General features: G+C 39.3%; 1 protein-coding gene across 3 annotated transcripts; it reads right to left on the bottom strand.

Moving 5' to 3' along the window:
* Nucleotides 1-1,243: 1,243 nt before the first annotated feature.
* LOC118786148 (AP-1 complex subunit sigma-2) lies at nt 1,244-18,986 on the bottom strand. Of its 3 annotated transcripts, XM_036541214.1 has the most exons (6): nt 18,872-18,986; nt 17,178-17,356; nt 15,441-15,549; nt 14,406-14,543; nt 3,176-3,184; nt 1,244-2,705 (listed from the first exon to the last, which is right to left on the bottom strand). In XM_036541214.1, the coding sequence occupies exons 2-6, from the start codon at nt 17,354-17,356 to the stop codon at nt 2,658-2,660; spliced, it is 483 nt and encodes a 160-aa protein (XP_036397107.1). In that variant the 5' UTR covers nt 18,872-18,986; the 3' UTR covers nt 1,244-2,657. The 3 variants fall into 3 exon arrangements, with proteins under 3 accessions (XP_036397107.1, XP_036397108.1, XP_036397109.1); XM_036541215.1 differs by lacking the exon at nt 3,176-3,184; XM_036541216.1 differs by lacking the exons at nt 1,244-2,705; nt 3,176-3,184 and adding an exon at nt 6,854-7,197.
* Nucleotides 18,987-19,839: the final 853 nt, after the last annotated feature.

Raw genomic sequence — 19,839 nt, 5'->3', positions numbered from 1 at the left:
AGCAGCATAGAGAGTGGCTTTTTGGCTGGGATTGGGAAAGGCTACTGAATGGTGTATTGAAAAAGCTTGGACATTATTTGTAACTCCTTGCTTTATGTTTGGAGTTGGACACTGAACTGTTGTCTTTAAGCTTAGTAAGATGAGCAGTTATAGAGGCCTTTTCCTCATATCCCAAGGACATTTATTCCCACAAACCGTTTCGTCTCTTAAAATCACTCATCCGAGGGAACAGGGGATGTGACCAAGGAGGTGATGTGCTGAGTCAGGCTCATGTGGTCACTGTGACTTGTCATATTGTCCCTGGGAAAAAATGCAGAGTAGGTTATGACAATTTTGAAGAGTGAACAGAGTACAGAAATCGCCCCTCTCCAGGAACAAGGTTGGAGGTTTTTTAATGTGCAAGTGGGTGTATCACAAGTGAACCTATCAGATTTTGACTGTACGCACCACATGACTTTTGAAATCGGGGTGCTGTAGTAAGCGTAGTCACTGTATGAACAGTTTGAAACTGATTTATTAGCCATGTGGGTCATCCAGGTGGTCATTGGTGCGGTTTAGTGGCCTACTGAAGATAAACCCAGGATAGAAAAATGGCCAGCTGTTTGTTTCCACTTACCGTGCTGCTGGCGTTTGCTGGAGTATGTGTCTGCAGACAGTAAATAAACATTTGTGCTCTCACCAGGGTTTGAGATGTTCATCTGCTGCTGTCTAGTGTGTACTATTTCCTGCCTCTTGTAGTTGTAACAACTTACAAAAATAGCTGCTGCTTGTTGGACATAAAGTTACAATTTTTTTTTTTATTATTAGCTGTTCGCAGCCCGTCACAGTTCACGAAACCCAGTACAACACAATCAGTGAAAATCTTTGGCGTGGTAGAACTTGACCTGCAGCTTTAACTGTAGGCACTTGCAAAAGAATATATTGCTTGTATGTCCCTGACCAGCTACACTAAGGATTTCAACCAGTTTAAGATTTCGGCACGTACACACACAATTGCTGCAAACTCGTTATGGATATTACAATCGCTACATCTGACCTAAAATGGTAATTTGTGTACTCTGCTTCAGACTGTTACACCTCATCATTTTTTCAGGTCTCTACACTGCTGTGTGTTTGGAAACAATGCAGTGTCCCTACCCCATGCTTTCATTAAGAGCTGAGATCACATCACAACAGTTCAGAGAGAAATGAGGGATAAAATATTGATCAGCTCTAGCAACGCTGAAGTATAAAATGAGGTATATTTTTTTTCTGAACAACTGTAAACAAATTTATTTCCATTTGTACACCAAACACTGCTACACTGGTCCACTGAGACAACGTTACACAACATTTTTCCACAGTGCGACAGCTGCATGATAGCGGTGATATAGAACATTTTTAAGCAATGCATTTAATGTGAGTTACGAAACTATAACACCATACTCTATGCAGTATAAGGGAAATACAAGCAAAGTTAGTCCACTGTTGCCAACTTTTTCCGATTGGATTTTGCTGGAGGGACCGTGGTTCAGTGCTAGAAAGTGCCATCATGACATAAACATCCTCTCACAGTAATGGTGACATAGTGAATAAACCGTGTGCAGCATTCAGTGACAGCAAACGAGACTGGAATGAATGGTAAGATTGTGGTCTGACGGAAAAATAGGCAGATTTATTTCATTCACCGCACCATTTCTGAACTGATCTTTGAAGGCAATCGATTTGTCACCCAGTCCTTTCTGGGAAGAAAAAAGGTGCTGACGAGGCCAAAAACGTTGCTACATCTATAATGTAAAAAAAAGTTGGCAACACTGGGTTAGGCGGAAGTTATCTTCAGGGCCGTGTTAGAACATTTTAAAAGCTGCTGTATGTTGAATATTAGGAGTGCAGTATTAAACAAAAAATACATAGCAATTTTTAAAATTCACAATGGAATCAAAAATGATTTTTTGTGCTTTCATCTTCAACAGTCAATTTAAATGATATGCAGAACTGAACAATATGCTTAGGGCTTAACTTAGACAAAAACGACTCTTTGGTTTTCCAAGCGTTCCTTTTCAGTTCATACTTAACATGGCACAAATAATGTTTTTTCCTCCAAATACAAATTTGCTTTTGTAAAGCATATGTATAATAACACAGTGTTTCTTTGGTCATAACTAAAGGACACCCTGAAAATTACTGTGTGCTGTACCCCAAAATATGGACTTTTTTAAATCTTTAAATCTTTCTGAAATCTTATAGTCACATTTTGAAGCATCTTGCGGATGTATTCCTACATCTTAGAATGGATATAACAGGACTCGGCAACCTCCTTTCCTTTTTCACTGCCAAGTTGCATGTATTTCTTTTTATGCCCTTAACTACATAGAGATGTAGTCATGGAGAGTGAATACAAGGCTAATGAGATGATGAACACAAGAAATATCTTAAGGCAGTTGGAGATTTTCTGGTAATGACAACAGTGATCTATTGATCCCTTTGTTCTAGATTCTGTACAGTGCTACACTGTATCCTACGCACAGGATAACACGACAAAGGCATCTGACATGGAACAGGACACATACCTATACTGAACATGAACATGGTTTTGCGCTACATTATCAAGCAGACACAGAGGAAACGGCTGGCGGAGGGAGAGAAAGCCGGTCGGGCCGATGCAGTGATGGCCGTGACTATGTCAGTCCGATCTCCTCCAGAACGCTGCGGGGAGTCTCTGCTTCCTGTTTGAGGGAGAGAAGCATGGCAGTCTGTGAGATGGACCTGGGATCTTGGCGCCCTCACTGCTGTGACATAACAATATCTGAGACTGCAGCAGAAACAAACTAGTCACACAGAGGAGAGAGGGATCAAAAGCTCCAGGAAACCAGAGAGAATGAGGCAAGATGGCTGAAAGCAGGGGGAAACTGAGATGTGTTCTACTTGTTACAAAAGAACTTTCAGTATGGTGACTACAGGGGTTCTGGTTCTGGATGAGGTGGGTGTGTAGAATGCAAATGACTGGGATTAAAGAGACAGAACATCAACCCTTTGTCTTTCAATCAAATTCAATAAATGCACAGAGAGGAAAACTCCCTTAGAGGTCGATATATCATTAAACACATCGATAAACGGTAGGTTTCATTAGAGGTTCATTAGGTTTCAGTTACTGTCTCTTTAAGTGCAAATGAGACACATAACTAGTGACACTTACTTTGGCGTCCTAGCATGAGGATAGGCACAAAATAAAGAGAAGAATTGCGTAAGCACAAAAGAGTCAGCATTCATTCACTAAGGAGGGAGAGCGGAAAGTAGAACAGAACTCAGCTCCGGAGAGGCTCGCAGCCTCATTTTCACTTCAAAGAAAACGTAAACCTTTGCGATTTGCAACGCGGATCTTGATGTGGTAATTGTTAATCATTAATGAAATGTAGACCCTTCCCTGCTCAATGGAAACTCCCATTTCCATTCCAAGCTGCCAGGCCATGGCCTGCTTCCCTGGGCTTGTGCTGGCAGTTACCAGCGGCAACGTGCGGGGCTGGAATCTTAAAGCGGTTGGTTCCAGCTTTGTTGACTGAATTAACCCTGACCTTCCTACTAACAAAAAAGGCTAGGTTAATCTTAAACTCAGCCAGTTTAATCTCTTGATTAAATTCTGTGTTATGCCTCATTAAATCTGCGTGCTTCAGCGTGCTTTTCCTTTTTTATTTTCAGACACATCTCACACTGCTTATGCTGTGCAAAATAATCACAGTCACACATTTGAGGTTATAAAGATGACCGATTTTGTAAAATTACTGCAAATATGGTTAACTGTAAAATATTGACATGCATAAAACTACAGAAGCACCTGTCAGGGTAAACCAAGCATTCTTGTATAAAATGAAGACTGATAGATTTTAATATTTTAAGAATACCAGACATCTTTCCTCACAAAACACTAATATGAATGTCTGAACGGCAATGATATTGCAAAATGTTTTGAATTGTCAAATTCTTCCCAAAAAACTAATTTTTGTATCCCAGATGTGTCTAAATGTACTGTGGTCTTGTTTCATGGATTATAGAGCTGACTCATCCCTTGGAAATCATAAATATAAACCAAGACACTGCATCTGTAATAAAATTAAATTCAGAGGAAAAAAACAGAAATGTCAAATAAATTGAACTCATTTTTACTTGATACTGAAAGGTCATGAATGCCAGCTCAAAGTTATTTTATTTTATAACTGAAGGCAGGTTTCCTTTGACATCTGAGATGTGCAGTGTGAACACAAAAGGTTACATTTTACTTCTAAGCCTCCTTTTTTCTCAGTATACACAAGAATGTGAAGTTCACAGATGAGGAGACTGCTATTTCAGGGTTGGGCAAAGACAAAGGGCTTTCCTTCTCCCGATCAAATAATCCTTATCCTCATGGATGAGATTAGGAAAAAAAGGAATTTTCATTTTAAAGTTGTGCTCAAATATCCCAAAAGGAAACAGATCTCTGAGGAAAACACGAGCATTGACCCGGCTTCAATCTGTTGGAGGACTCACCTTTGTCCAGAGAACTCAAGTGGATCTTTGTGCTGTAATTATATGCAATGTAGCTGTAACTTCATACTGTTGACTACTCAAAAGAAATGTATCATATGCTGTGTTAAGAATTTAAATGCAAAAAGGCTGAATCCAGTGGAAGAGGACATACAGCAGTTTGGGTCCATAACACTTCCCATGTGTCCCATTTGTAAAGCTCTGTCAAATGCACCAGAATGAAGCATCCCAAAAGTAAAAATGACAGAAAAAGGCAGGGGTACAGACCTTTGTTATTTCATAAGTGAATCATCTTAACTGCTCAGACCTTGGCTAGTCCATATCAGACTGTTTTAATAAAGACTAAATTATGGTACATCCAGGCTTGCATTACCACTACTGTCACTTCTAAATTATTGCTATCAGAGTGGTAAAGACTGTCTTTTTATATCAGTGGGAAACAAAAAAGGTGAAACAAATACAATTTAACCAATTTAACAAAGTACAATAGTTACTTTCACTAATTAATACAATAGTATTAAGTAGACTGAATAAATGATACATGTAAATAAAACAGTGCCACAAGGGGAGATTGAGATAATGCTCTTTTTTCACATAACATTCTAGTGTGGTGCTCTGAAGGAAGAAGACAAATTATACACGGTAACTGTTATAGAATTACTCAATCCAACAATCTTTCCTTAAATTATACAACAAATACTTGAAAAACACATGAAATCAAATGAGAAATGAACACCTATGAAGCTTTAATAGCTCTCTGTTATTAAAAGGTATTAGAGTAGGCACTACATGCATCCATTGGTGCTTATATTGTTGGGATGGGCTAATAACAGAGAATGACGTTAAACTATAGAATCTGTATATTTGAATGACTGGTTGATCTATGGAGCACAACCTTTAACCTGACACCCATAAACAAGTGTATGCTAATTAGCTAGCTAGTCTACAAAAGTTGAATTTTGTGTGTTTAACCCCAAATCCCATTGCTATATTTCTTCGTTAGAACTGCCTTTGCAGTTCACATTGCTTCACCTGCACAGGAATGGATCCAAAAATGAAACCTTTTAACTCTCCTAACATTTTATCTGGCCAAGCATCACCAACAAATAAAATAATGCAACTACTATATATCTATATAACCTTCCTCAGTGAAATGTATGATCAATTAGATAAACAGCAATACAATGCATACATAATCCCCTTTTGGTCTTAAAAACACAACACAAAATTCAAGGTGAAAGTTTTTAAAAATATGTTCCCCACTGTGGAAAGAACATGCAACTGGGCAGACTGCGAGTTCCACCGGTGATATGTCCTATAGTTCCTCTTATTCTGTTATTCAGGAAATTCCATCTGGAGTTGAACTGTTGGTACACAAGTCATTCCACAACAGTGCAGCTGTTACTGGACAAGGCCATTCTGCTGTATGAAAGTGGACACCAATGGTTTCTAAAGGGATTTTCTCAATTATTTTTTACTATTTATTAATTTATTATTTATTATTTATTTAGCAGGCTCTCTTACTAATAATTCAGTTTGGCAGGACACATACAGAATAATGGGCAGAAAGAACAAGGATGTGGGGGTCTTACAGTGTGCAAGTGAAGCATGCTCCATGCATCCTTCAATGCTGTCAAGGACACACTCAGAGACATGAAGTCAGCATAGGTCACATTTGATCTTTCTTTCACAAGGTAATGTAAGCCTGCTCTCCTGTTATTTTTATATTACTCAACCTTTACAAGGCTTCAGATCTGATTACAGGTAACAATATGGGAAATAACAGACAGATACCACAGAACAACCATTGAGAATGACTACTTTTTGGTATAACGTTCTACGTATATTCTATATGATCCCAAGACACAACATAAAGAAGACAAAAAAGCAGATGGGAAAAAAACACAAAACAAGTATGATCTGCATAAAGTCTATGGTGAGGCAATGTAGAATCAGTATCTTTCAAAAGGCTATGCTTTTCAGTGTTCAACAATCACAATTGAATACATAGAGGAGTGGCTGATTCACACAAGAATCCTGGTGCCCCTTCACTTATAAAAAGTGATATAGGTGTTTTAGATATAAAATCGATTATTAAAATACTACTTTTCAATACATGCCAACATACACTCTAAACATCCAAAAATGTAAAGCCATTTTATATGTAATGTTATGCATACATTGTATAGCACAGAGTAAAACAGAACTGACCGTAAAATATACAACATCTGCACAAAATTGCATATTTGAAAGTGTCAAGAGCAGATCCATTTTTCAATATATGCCACAGAAAGTGACATATATAAAGATATATATTTTATATATTTCGCATATCATTTTCTCTTGTAATTCAATTCTCTTATGACATTCACATGCATTGCTTCCATGGGGGTGGACTCCTCCCACACACAGATATGTATCACAGTAGACCATGCAGTGGGCTGGCGGCGGGGAGGGGGCGCATGCGTGACAGTGGCGTTTTGCAGTAAGGGTGGAGTGACGTAGCTGCAGGACCCCAGACCGAGAGATGGCTGTTGGTGATAGGAGGATGAGGAGTAGTTGGAGGCAGAGGCGGAGCCAGGCACCGAGGGGGGGAGGGGCTCGGCATGCAGGACGGACGGACGGACGGCGGCAGGCAACAGCAGCAGCAGCAGCGGCAGCCGTTTAGTACACAGGCACATTAAAGTACTCATGACGGGGCTATGGAAGAGAAACGCGCAACACAGCTTAGCTCACAGTGCAAGCCAACATGCTTCACCTCCATCACACAGTCAGATTCATGCAGGAAGAGAAGGCAGCGCAGACGACACGGCGACAGTCGGCACAGGATGTCTACACCTGTCACACAGCTGGACTACAGGAAAAGGGGACAAGGACTTCATTAAGACAAAGCAGAAATCTGAATTCACTTTGTATTCAGTTTTTCCCTTGTGCTTGGTAGTTTGCACCACTATGCTTAGGTGAACTACAAAATAACTTTGTACATGGAAAAAGACCCCTCATTATTTGTATCCCTTTCCACGTGAATATTCACCTGTGTTCATCAATATACTGACGCATTGAAGATAAACTGCTGAACAAGTTTAACAATAGCTGTGTGCCTTTTATATACAGAGTGTGAGATTACCCAGGTTGTGAGAGATATGGCAGAGTCTTTTACAAAACACTGCAAGAAGCTGCAATATTGCCACTGGCAATAATTATATTTCCAGTGCGCTGTTATTGTGTCTGTTGACTTTCTGGTGTTTAGTATTTGCTATTTCAAACTTACCTGTGTGTAATGCTATTGCCAAGTCTTGTCTGACAAAGTTAGACTAAAACCTGTAGCAACAGAAAAATGGTGCATGCAATTCATGCATACACAAAGAAACCAACAGAAGAATACAAACACACATGCCCAGTCTTAGATTCTTGCTGCATTTTGTTGTGCTAAATTTTACAAAGGACCAGCTTCATACCCTATCAGTGGGAGAGGAGGTATCGGAATCCTATGTTTCTAATAAGGGTTTGAGAGAATAACGGCATTATCTAATACTAGCAGTGCAGGTAATACAGACATAAATAAACCTCAGCACTTCTTTTTTGGACTTTTCTCCCTCTAGTTAACCCTGTCTGATACACTCACATGCTGCGCTCATGCCGTGCACCACAGTGCAGTAGACACTCATTAGAGAGTAGGCATTACTCTCCTAATGTCATCGCAGCTCACAGGCTCCTGATGAATCACAGGCTGCCTGAATGTGATGAGGTACGGAAACCCTGGCCAACTTACCCACCCCTTCCTCCAACAGAACAAAGCCAATTTTTTCTACTGCTGTGTTCTCCCAGGCATTGTCGGCAGATGACACTTCTGGTACTGAAATTGGACCATAACGCTCATCCTGCACTCAAGGTGAGTGCCTTGTCAACTGAGCCACTCAGGAGCCCCAACCCCTCAGAAAATGCAATACTGGAATAGACTGGAAGACTCAGAAACTATCTTTAGGACAAGCACACCAGCATACAGCAAATGTACTGATAAACATACAGGGCTACTAAGAATCAGTCCAGAGATCATATCCTGGCACAGCTATGGATTTTTTGGAATAGTAATAGAACAAAGAATTGTTCTCTGAATTTTCATCAAAACATGACCTTACACAGGTCACTTAACATGCACATTCTCCACAGATTACCTAGTTTGTGGATTATACATGTTGGTGGTCAAAAAAACATATGTACGAACATTTACATTCGTTAACAGAGGGTTTTCACTCTCTTCACATGTTAGGGATAGCATTTGGTTTGACACAGCTAACAGTCTCCTTTTTGATGTTATTTGATATTAGACGTTATTTGCTGCATTAAGTAAACAATTAAAATAACATTTTTGTAGATTGTTTCAATTAACCATCCCAACATTAGATGTTAAACGTGTGGAATGTTTAAGATCACACATAAATATTAGCAGTGACAAGTTGCAGTTAAAATGTGACCAAGCCACTATGTCAACCATAACACTGAACTGATTTCAAGATGTGCTCACTTTAGCGTCATTTTCCCCCAGAAGTGCAATTAGCTGACATGACTTCTGTGAATGAGGATTTTTCCTGTGATTAAGAATTGGTCAAACTAGTTTGAGGACGCACCAGAATTACAACTCCAAAAATATCGTTCATCTACACTGACTTTATGTACATCCCGTGTATCAGCCACCGCCAGACCATGTCATACGATAAGACAGACCAAAAAGGCAAGTTTCATACCCACTCAAGTCAAAGAAGTACTTCATTCTTCTGCAGTCTATAAACACTACATTCCCAAAATATCTTTCATTCAAGGCTAATTAAAATAGTTTTGTCTAAATGCCCTTAAGTATGATTTCTTCCAAACAGTTCCAATTAAATTCTTTTCTATCAGACTGCACCACTAATACCTCAAACCCCTAAGCCTGGTTTCCAATTTCACTGGAATGCCCCTGGCTTCTATTAACAGTCTGTTTGATATTCAATTATATTATGTGGGCAGGCAAACACTTATTATTAGAAGTTGAGGGGAGGAATATGAAGCTGAATTAAAAGCGCCTAAAGCCCAATCATAACAGAGGCATATATCTCATCTGCAGTTCATAAATTAAAACTTTTTTATTAAAATTTTAATAGGCTTTCAGAAATGCTGCCTAGAATTCCAATTAAGTTTGAATTTTCCCCTGAGAAGATACATCTTCTTCGACAATTCAAGAGCCAGTGAATTTATTCTATAAAATGTCCAAGTACTCCTCTAAAGAGTCATATACTGCAGTTGTTAAAAGTCAGGACAAGTAAAATTTTGAAAACCTGATTTACCGCGTGAGACATACACTTGTGCAAAAGCCACCAAAATCATATTCTCAGGAACAATATCTTCCAGATCTACTGGGAAAAATCTGCTATACAACCAACATCCTTTGTGCATGAAAGAAAGGCTTTGATCTTTATGTCACTGAAAGTATTTAGGAAAGTGTTAGCTTTTCTTTTTCAATATTAGTTAAGTTTGAGACTGGTCACTCAGTCACAACTGTAATTGAAAAAGAGGCTAAGGAACATATAGTTGTGGTAGTTATTAGGAAATTGGGCTAATGATAAAATAAAGCTATCTACTGAACAAAAATGCAGAAAAAACGCAAATTCAATTCAGGAAACACAAAGACAAGAAGAGAACACAAGCCTAAATCAAAACACACAAAAATGTACTATAAACCCTAAATGGGTTTGAAGAAGAAAATGCAAAGGCAAAATGGTGAGGTACATCAAAAATGTAAAACCCAAGTGGAAAAAAAAGTGTGGTTTGTACAAAAGTGAGAAACCGATGCAGGAAGAACACATTTTCAAAAGGAATTTTCATGATGGAGGCACGTTACCCTGCTTCCAGTAACACTGACATCTTTCCTTATCCTCACATCAATGGCTAAAGTCAACTGGCAACCCCTAACAGCTGTATGAATTGTTATACTCTAAACTTTTTTTTTCCAAAAAAAACCATAGGGCAGACATCAAGTAAGATTTATTTTAATGAAAATTTAATTACTAATTAATTTAATCGATATGAGTGTTTATCAGTAGATAATGAGGTCCCACAGACATTACCATCTCACTTGTGTGAGCTGTAGGCTACTGTTAGGTGCCTACCCAAACCAGTTCTACTGGTTCTACTTCTAGATTTTTATCATTAACATAATTTTATTCATTATTACAAAGCTATCCATACAATATGAGGAAAAAAACAGCATCAGTCATTGATTTGACTTGTTTTACTATTAACCTGGAACAATAATCTTAACGCGTCAGCAATGCATGACTCACCCTGTGTAGCTGTTATTCCCTGGAGCCAAACATTTGATGACATGCCAAGATTTCAACCGTGGGAGCCGGATTATGTGCTTACATAAAGAAAAGTATTTTGGTAAACATGTTCTCCTTCTTGAGGTTGTGTTCCTGCTGTCTGTGTGTCTACATTTTGAGTTTGTGTCCCTTGTCTGTATTTGTGCTTCGTGTTTTGGACGCATGTTGTCTTTTTTATGTTTTCCGACTTATATTTATGCTTATGCTCTCTGTTAGACCTTCTTATGACAGCTGTAAATATAGGTGGGACAGTATCCAAAAGGAGAAAGGTATTCTGAAAATACTACCTTAAACTTTAAAATACGAAATTGATTTTCATAATGTGTTTTCTTCCATGTTTCTGGAGTTAACCATCTGTAGCACCTTTCATTAAACAAAGCTCAGAACAAAGGTGATTTATTGTGGCAGCACAGTGATGTGGCTCACAGAGCTGTGCCTCTGGAACTTGTTCAATCACCACATTAACGTCTCCTCATTCTAACAGGGGCTCATTTTCAAAGACCTGTCCCAAAGGAGGTACCAGCTTGCTTGTAATTGAAATGCTAATAACTACAGGAAAATACTCAACTTGAGGACATCTCTTTTGAGCAGAGTGAACATTTATATGGCTTTGTGACTTGAAAATTTGAATGAGTGTGAATATCCAGTTATTAATGACTTATATCCATTAATATTGTGACATTGGTTATTTTTCAACAGGTACATTTGTTGAGCAATATAGCAGATACTAAATATGACTAGTGCACTTACTGTTTTTTATTGAAACATGCTGTTACTGATGATGGCAGTAGGGACATTACTTTGCTTTAAAGTCTTGAAATACACACTTTCATAACTGTATCACCTTTGCACTTCATTCACTGTGGCAAATGAAGATTGTGCTAGTGCTAATTGAACTTCCAAACAAAGATTCCAGGGGAGAATTTTCAAACAATCCCTACACAGTTAACCAAAGCTAGACAAACCGGTTCTGCCCACAACTATATAAATCCCACATCCCACTTCCCTTTCCAAGTCAGCTGCACAGCATCCCTCCTCCATCCAATCTCTCCCCTTTTATTTTCTCTGTTTATGATGTCTACGGAGGGGATCAAAAACCTCAGCCCATGGGCAGGTGTGATCCCATCATCAGACTCCAACCCAAATATAAGTATCGCTACAGCCACATTACATGCAACCTTCATGCTTTGACTGTACGGAAATTCATATCTACTGAATAACCATAACAATGATAACTTTATGGCCAAAAATGTCAAAATTAAACACCCAAAGCAATGCTGCCTCTACAGTCTTAGGCACTGGAACTCTAACTCGTTCAGCTGGGGGGAAGGGGGTAGATTTAAATGCTGCTGCAGCATGAATCATCCTGTATTTTTTACAATTTGGCTGTGATTCTCCCAGTTTTGAACAGTGAACTTAACTGCACTCAGTTCTTATAGCTCCTTCCGTTCAAAATAACAAAATGACTATTGCCTGGTTTTGGTCATACAGCTTATTGTAATACGTAGCTGATGTGTTTATCAGTTGTGTTTGATGGCTCACCCTAATGTTTAGATGAAGGGTTCTTCCAATTATTTATTGGTCACATAAACTCATAGGTTCATGTAGGATACAGTGTCACATATATATATAGTAGCTCACTTCTGGGAAACGTATGGCATTTTTCAAGAGTGGAGCTTGTGGCTGAACAGAGCATGTGTGTTAAATTTTTCTGTGCTCTTTAGTGTTTGCAGATACTGAGTAGGCTAACACAACATTGCATATAATCAGCGTAACACACATCTACATCTGCAGTACAGATACAGCATCAGCACTGTCTTTGGTAATGGCTTTCCCCACTTCACCTCTGTGCACACATTCCTAACAGCATTAACGTTGTTCTCATAACTGGTAGGATTATGAGTTTTGTTTGAGAGATCAACTTAACAGGCTTTGGGGCTCTAAATAGTGAGGGAACTCACTAAAGTTTGCCTCCAGGAACCAAGTTTAAATGTAAAATTTCCACCTGGGATATACAGCTAGTTGTAGACAGTCACAGATGGCTGGACCTGTGTTTGCATCAGCAAAATCTACGTGTCTTCAGAATCTATGAGTAATTTATCCGTATGTAAGTGTCAGATATGCACACATTGGGAATTCCATGCAGAGTGTCTTGGTGTTCCTTTTTTAAAAACATGAATAATACATGTATTAATATTTCAAAAAGTACTCACAGTTCTAAGTCATTAAATCTAAGTCAGTGCAATATTTGTATATTATTTTTTATGTAAATAACCCAAAATGATACACCAATCACATCATTTAAGTATAGACACTACTGCCAGACACCACTGTGTATGTTCATAAACTCCAAATGAGCTATACTTTACAAGTTCTAAAATGACTGTTCACTTTTTGGTTTCACACTCAATACACATAGCCCTTAATAACTGTTGTTGTTAAAACATTAACAAATAGTAACATCTATTAGTCAATCCTAAAATGGTAGTTCTGTTGTCTACTAATATGTGTAAACAATTAAGTGGTGATTTGGTGTTGTTATGTGGTGATTAGCTAAATCTACACAATATTATACACACTCTACTGTCACCTGAACTATATTGTGCCTGAAAAGAATCAAATCTTGAATATTGAATATCATGGAATTTTAAAATGAGAGTAAAATGGCACATATATACATAACAAGTCAGAAGAAGTCTAAAGAAGGGGAGAAAGGGGGAGCATTTCACTTGGGGAACAATGGCCCCTGTCAAGTGGCAGAAAAGCAATGATTCAAACAAAAGTAGTTATTACAATCTACTGTACCAATGAAAGGTTGTGCGTGAAAACTGACTGAATCTGTGGAACAATGAACTGCAGCAGATTGACTCAGGGATACTGTGGGAGTAACATCTCAGAAGAAACAATTATAGCTATTTGCGTAACCTTAACGCCCATCTCTCTGGTAGGACTGTTGAAAATAACGCTGAGAAGCATTCAGAGGACGTTCTCAGTGTAATTAAACTCCACGGAGAGGACAAGTCTCTTCTTGTCTGACAGAATAATAATCCACTTGTCAGTTGTCCCAATCCTTGCATTTCTCAGTAGTGTTCTTGAGTTACTTAAGAGGGTAACCAATATTTTTAATTATTCTGAACTTGTAGCAAGATAACATTAACATTAGTTTAGAGTGATGTGTATTCACACAGCCTATTTGGGAATACATCAGTGGATTGAATGGTATTGTGTTGTAGAAAGGTAGTGGTGGTGGGCGGGCGGTTCTAGGCTTTCCACTAAAAAAGGTGTAAATTGAAAACATCACAATGAGTTTCCTTTTAGCACTTAATATGACTACTAAGAATGGAGGCTCACAAGAGACAGGAGCCACAGAGAGGGATGGGAAGGAGCACAGACAGAGAGGGGAATAATAGAAGAGAGAAGACAATAAAGAGAGAGAGAGAGAGAGAGAGAGAAAGAACAACAGGCAGGCTGAGCAGATACTCAGAATCATACAGTGTGGCTGGGTTACACTGAGATTGGGGGATGCCCTTTAGACGTCCTGGTCCTTACCTCCTGCAGCAGATCGGCCTGCTCAATGGCCTTCAGTACGTTCTTCTTGGAGGTCTCCTGTGCCTCCCCGCCTAGCAGGAACTCATCCAGGATGAAGTACGCCTTCTCAAAGTTGAAGATGATATCCAGTTCACACACCTGCAAAGGGAGTGTCACTATTAACTGAATTAAAGGTCCAGTTATCCATTTTTTAACACGTTCACCTGACAAATTTTCAGTGAGGATTCAGCAGCAAATTTGGAGGCATATGGTACGGCCACTGGTCACTGATGCTGCTGATGCTATGAGGTTAAAAACATATGCTAGTACTCCAGGGCACACAAAGTCACCAACCATTTTTGTCAAATTGCCTGACTATGTCTTCACATTTATTGTGCTTCTACTGTTTGTAGTAGGAACTGTTTGCAGACTGATTAAAGAAACCTTCATGCTCTTGCCACAGCTCAATAAATTCCATGTCCTCTGGTTCTTTACAACTTTTTTTCAGCAAAAATAGAAAGAATACTATATCAATGTGCAGCTTGTAAGGAGTCTGAAGAAGCAATTACTGTTGCTCACAGAACCTGATACATTGTGCAGTCTAAGATGCTAAGCCAAGGCATGCACCAAATTATAGCATGAATTGTGGCAAGCTTTTTGTAGACCCACAAGGGCATTTAAATTCATAATGTTAGCATTAGTCATACGGGTGCCTCAGTAGTTGACTTGTTTCAAAGCATTGCACATCCAATGGTGCTCATTCTAAGGTAATAAAAAATACGGCCTCTCTTAAAAGCACTCCCCTAAGAGATGGTAAAATGCAGGGAAAGAGCTTGGTTGGACATTCCAGTCATTTGTAAATTGTCATTGTTAGGCTTATTAAGTTGGTTAGACAAATCAATTATAGGCTATAATTAGTTACACATACAAAAAAAGTGACTTAAATTATGAACTATAACTAACTTTTTCAGAGAACATCCTTAAGTGCCTTTCTTTCAATGTTAGCAGCCATTCATTCAACATAGAGATGAGACCAGTGAAAGACAGGCGACTCACGCTGCCGAAGTACTTATCCAGCAGCTCCACATATCGGTGGATGATCTCCAGTGTAATGAGCTCATTGTCCTGGTCCTCGATGGCACAGCAGAAATACAGGCTGGCGTACCTGGAGTATGACAACATGCCTCTTTCAATATGAACACACATCATCAATATGAACACACAGACAGGAAAGTGAGGCTGACTGGGGCACTCAGTCTAACTGCTATAATGTTTTGACCTTAACACTAAATGAAGTATACAAATCAAGTTCCCCCTGTGCAGTGAATTCAAATGACAGTTCTCCTCCAGCTCCTCACTTCACAAATACTGAGGAAGACTCTCACACAACAATATACTTCTGTCTTCAGTGTGTCTTTGTCTTGTCATCCATTGGCACTTGGAAATGAAACTCCTTTTCTGGCCTTTCTTTCCCCCTGAGGCTTCCACAGTATGTGTCTGCCATTGCTGGACCATCAGCTGACTTTCGTCCGAAAAAGACAGCAAGAGCCTGACGACAAACTGCACTAAACTAGAGCATCAATAAAAGGATGTAAGATCCATGTTCCATACTTCGACAAACTAAAATTTCCATTACTACTTACTTACAGACTGGAGTAGCTATCATTTTTCTCACTCTGCAGTTAGTTAATACATCAATCAACTGCCTTTGATGATACTTCCAACTCTACTGAAAGAAAATAGTTATCTTATTCACATGGACAACACTGTTAGGTACTGCTGCACAGTTGTACGCTCTGGAGTCTTTTCTGTTCAGTGGAGAAAGTGCAGTGTGACAGCAAAAAACGGGCTAAATTTGTGCCTTGCAATGTAACTACATTGCAAGGGAGTAGTTGTTTTTTTTTCATTGGGAGGCAATGCCCTCTTTGCTTTTATGATTTTGAATGCATTTTGTACGTTGCTCCAATCTAATCCAAACAGCAGAGAGGCTTGACTGCCTCACTAAATTCTAAAGGAACAGCAGCTTTGTCATTTGTTTCCATGACTATGCACCTTAGAACCACGGCGTTTGGGAAATCCATGTTGTTGCACATTACTGTAAGCCTTTTCTCCAAACCTAACCATCACCAACACAATCGTGTTACTATTAGTCTTGGACTCATAATTGCCTGGGTTTCCCGTTACAATGGCCACTAATAACACCACTTTCATATGCATCTTAAAATATGCATGCTCATATGGTTTTATGGCCATACTGTACATGTTAAATGACCTCAGATGTACATGAAAACCTGGCACATCCCTAAATTAGATTCAGAATATTCCAAGTCGTGTAAATAGAAATTATAATTGGTTGTCTGAACTACATTAGTGCTTAAATTGTGATATGCCCACTATCGCTATAGACTATGATGGCAGATGTACACTGGCATACATATTGTAATATCATTTTAAATTACACTCCCTAACACTCCCATCTCCCAATGGGCATTGAAAGCTGTTTGTGATGGGTGAGGAAAAGCCTTCTTTTAGCATTTAAAATGACACTTGCTGGTATCTCAGTATCACATTCCCACTTATCTTTGTAAACAACCCTAATCTGTGTAATCCAACAAGTGCTCTAAATTATGGCACCAGATCTTTCTCATGCAAATCACTGACTTTGTAAATAAAAGGGGTGTCTGAGTGCTCATTACAGTTCATTACACTCGAAATCGAAAGTAGCTCAGGTTTTTCAGCAGCAGCAGTCCATGGGCCCCTGGAGCAGACGGTAACCCAAGGACTGCCACTGACCTTTTGTAGACAATCTTGAGGTCTCTCCACTCCAGGAAGCTGCACATCTTGGGCTTGCGGGCCAGCACGGTCTGCACCAGCTCGCGGGTGATCTTCTTCTTCTCCTTGTCTGACAGGGGCACGTACCACTTCTGCAGCCGGAGCTTCCCCTGACGGCTGAACAGCAGCATGAACTGCATCTGGAGAAGAGAAGCATGGGGGAACAGGGAGGTACAAGAGGACATAGTCACGGCCGCCACTCACATGGGTTATAGCAATTGGTGGGGGGCAAGTACGTAAGTGACCTCAGAGTGTAGCTACCTTACTATCCATTGATTGCTTTGATCCCAGTGGAAAAGTCACCTCTGTAAACACATTGGACAATTAAGCAACGCAACAATGTGTGTGAGCGCACTTCGGGAATTGGATTGTTAAAACAAAGACAGAAGTGACATACCCTACATCTGAAGAGTTAACTGCGTTTTTATTTCGCTAGCGACATTGTTTCGTTGCACCCACCCCAAGCCGCCCCCCCCCCCCCTACACATATACACACACACACACACACACCCCTCCCCCCCGGCTCACTTTGCCCTTGACTTCAAACACGATACCCGTTTGTTTTCATTATACACATTTTTTTTACGATTGTCTTCGTATTATGACCCAGGTTTCCTGTAACGGTATAAATCAACAAAATAAAAAGGTTTAAGAATTTGGACCTAGGATAAATTGTAATAATTGCATAGTTATAATTGACAGCAACTGATACCTTAGTCAGAACACACAAAATAAACTAGTGTATCAAACAAAAAATGGCAAAGAGCAAAATGCACAGAAATAGTTGTAATTGTACAAAAGAAGAGCGAAACATAAGTACATATATCTATATACAGCCAGCTACACATTTTGGTTATGGTCCTGAAGCTGCCATCTCTGCTGCGATACGACTAACCTACACAGTTAAGTACCTTTAAATAATACAGTTAAAGTACCGTAAACGTTGATTACAGCCTACAACTCACGTAGGCTATCTTCACATGACCCGTTATTTATTTATGTTTAACAACCGAATGGCAACGTTGCATTCGTGTATTTTTTTTTTAATCCTCATTGATGCAGTCTGCCATTACAATTATTAAATGATGTAAGTCGAGGAAAGACGAAGTAATGTGTTTTGAAAACTAGAAAAGGATGCAGCGGAGCTGAAAACAATCACAGCAATAAGCGTCGTGCTGCTGGGTCCGTGCAATGTCACAGTGTGCTCCATGGCTCTCGTCTCGCGTGCCTCCGTCTACAGCCATGCCGAGTTAGCCAGCGTCACATCCATGAAATAAACAGCTAGTTTATAGTTTAAAGCTACAGTTTATACTTAAATACTGTAAGCTAACATTAAAGTTTAGACACGATTACTAGTGACAGAGCTGCATACTATTGCTTTGAAAGTGTAATCTTCAATCGATGTATATTCACCCATGTAGCTCCAATGTGTAGCCTGGAATACAAATATATAAACAGCCCAGAATAAAGTAAGGTTGTCTAACTACAGATATTTGGCAACTCGGTGAAGTATAGCTAGCTATGTAACTATTAACATTAACTACCTAGTTGGTTGGCTACGTCTAGAATTTTAGAAAGAAATGGTAATAACCACTATTTTCGCAATATTCGAAGTAAGAGAACTTTGCAATAAATCTGAGATCCACGAGACTTACCTTTACCGGTATTTCGGCCCTCTAAGGAGATATCATATAAACACAGCTACATGCACGCAATAATTCCAGAGTTTAGTGTACAAAGTGTCGCTTTCTAGTCCGCCAGCGTCCCCGTAGGTTTTTGTTTCTAGATGAATCACGTAGAACTGCGAGGGAGCCGGTAATTCCTTATTGGTTCAGAGTCTAGTGTCTAGAGTTTTCATTGGTTTAAGAAATCCGTTATCCCCGCCCATACTCACACAGTGCTGGGATCGAATAACTCCGTTGGGCATTACTTCTTATCAATCACCACATCAGTCCTGACGGTAGCATGGTCTGTAATCTAATTTTAAGGGGCAAATCCGTATGCAACATTTTACGATAAAATACAAGCTAGATTGAAAATCCCACCCTCTTCGTCATGAACCATCAGTTCCAGTACAGACGGGTTAAAATCACTTGTGGGCCGAGCCATGAATACTTATTCAGTCTGTTTAACACATGACAGAAACAACGGTTTTCTTGATGGTTCGTCAATTCGGAATCACGGGTTTCTTTACAAGAGGTCATCAGACCAGAGAGAAGTGTGACCGTAAAAAGCGATTGTTCGTCAGTCAGCCTCGTCGCAGGGCGCTTCCTGGCGCAAATAGTAGTCATAGAGCCTAAACACTTGTGGCATCAATTACTGTGAACTAGTCGGGAAAAACGATATATCCTGCGCTACAATTTGTTTCCTTTCCATTATTTGAACCTGGTTCAATTGCTAGGAGCGCAGTCAGTAGCCACGGCTAGTAGATGGAGTCTTATGTTACCATGATTTTCGTTAGCTCTGAAAACTGATTAACACTGATTTTTTTTTTTTTTTTTTTACAATTTACAAACCTGTTGGTTCTCTTTTGCGCCTTGTTGAAATATTATAATCAACGCAGAAACTAACTGTGTTCATGCGTTATGTCTGTAATTTTGCTGCCTAAATCAATTTTACTCAT

The sequence above is a fragment of the Megalops cyprinoides genome, chromosome 11 (assembly GCF_013368585.1).
Source record: "Megalops cyprinoides isolate fMegCyp1 chromosome 11, fMegCyp1.pri, whole genome shotgun sequence".
In the NCBI taxonomy this organism is placed as follows: Eukaryota; Metazoa; Chordata; class Actinopteri; order Elopiformes; family Megalopidae; genus Megalops; species Megalops cyprinoides.
The sequence above is the reverse complement of the archived record's forward strand: the minus strand, read 5'-3'. Positions and strand labels throughout refer to the sequence as shown.

Coding starts and splice junctions, on each gene's coding strand:
- LOC118786148 (XM_036541214.1), bottom strand. CDS start 17,356: ATGCAGTTCATGCTGCTGTTCAGCCGTCAGGGGAAGCTCCGGCTGCAG. Junction 15,550..17,177: donor CTCAAGATTGTCTACAAAAG/GTCAGTGGCAGT, acceptor GTCATACTCCAG/GTACGCCAGCCTGTATTTCT. Junction 14,544..15,440: donor TGGATAAGTACTTCGGCAGC/GTGAGTCGCCTG, acceptor CTCCCTTTGCAG/GTGTGTGAACTGGATATCAT.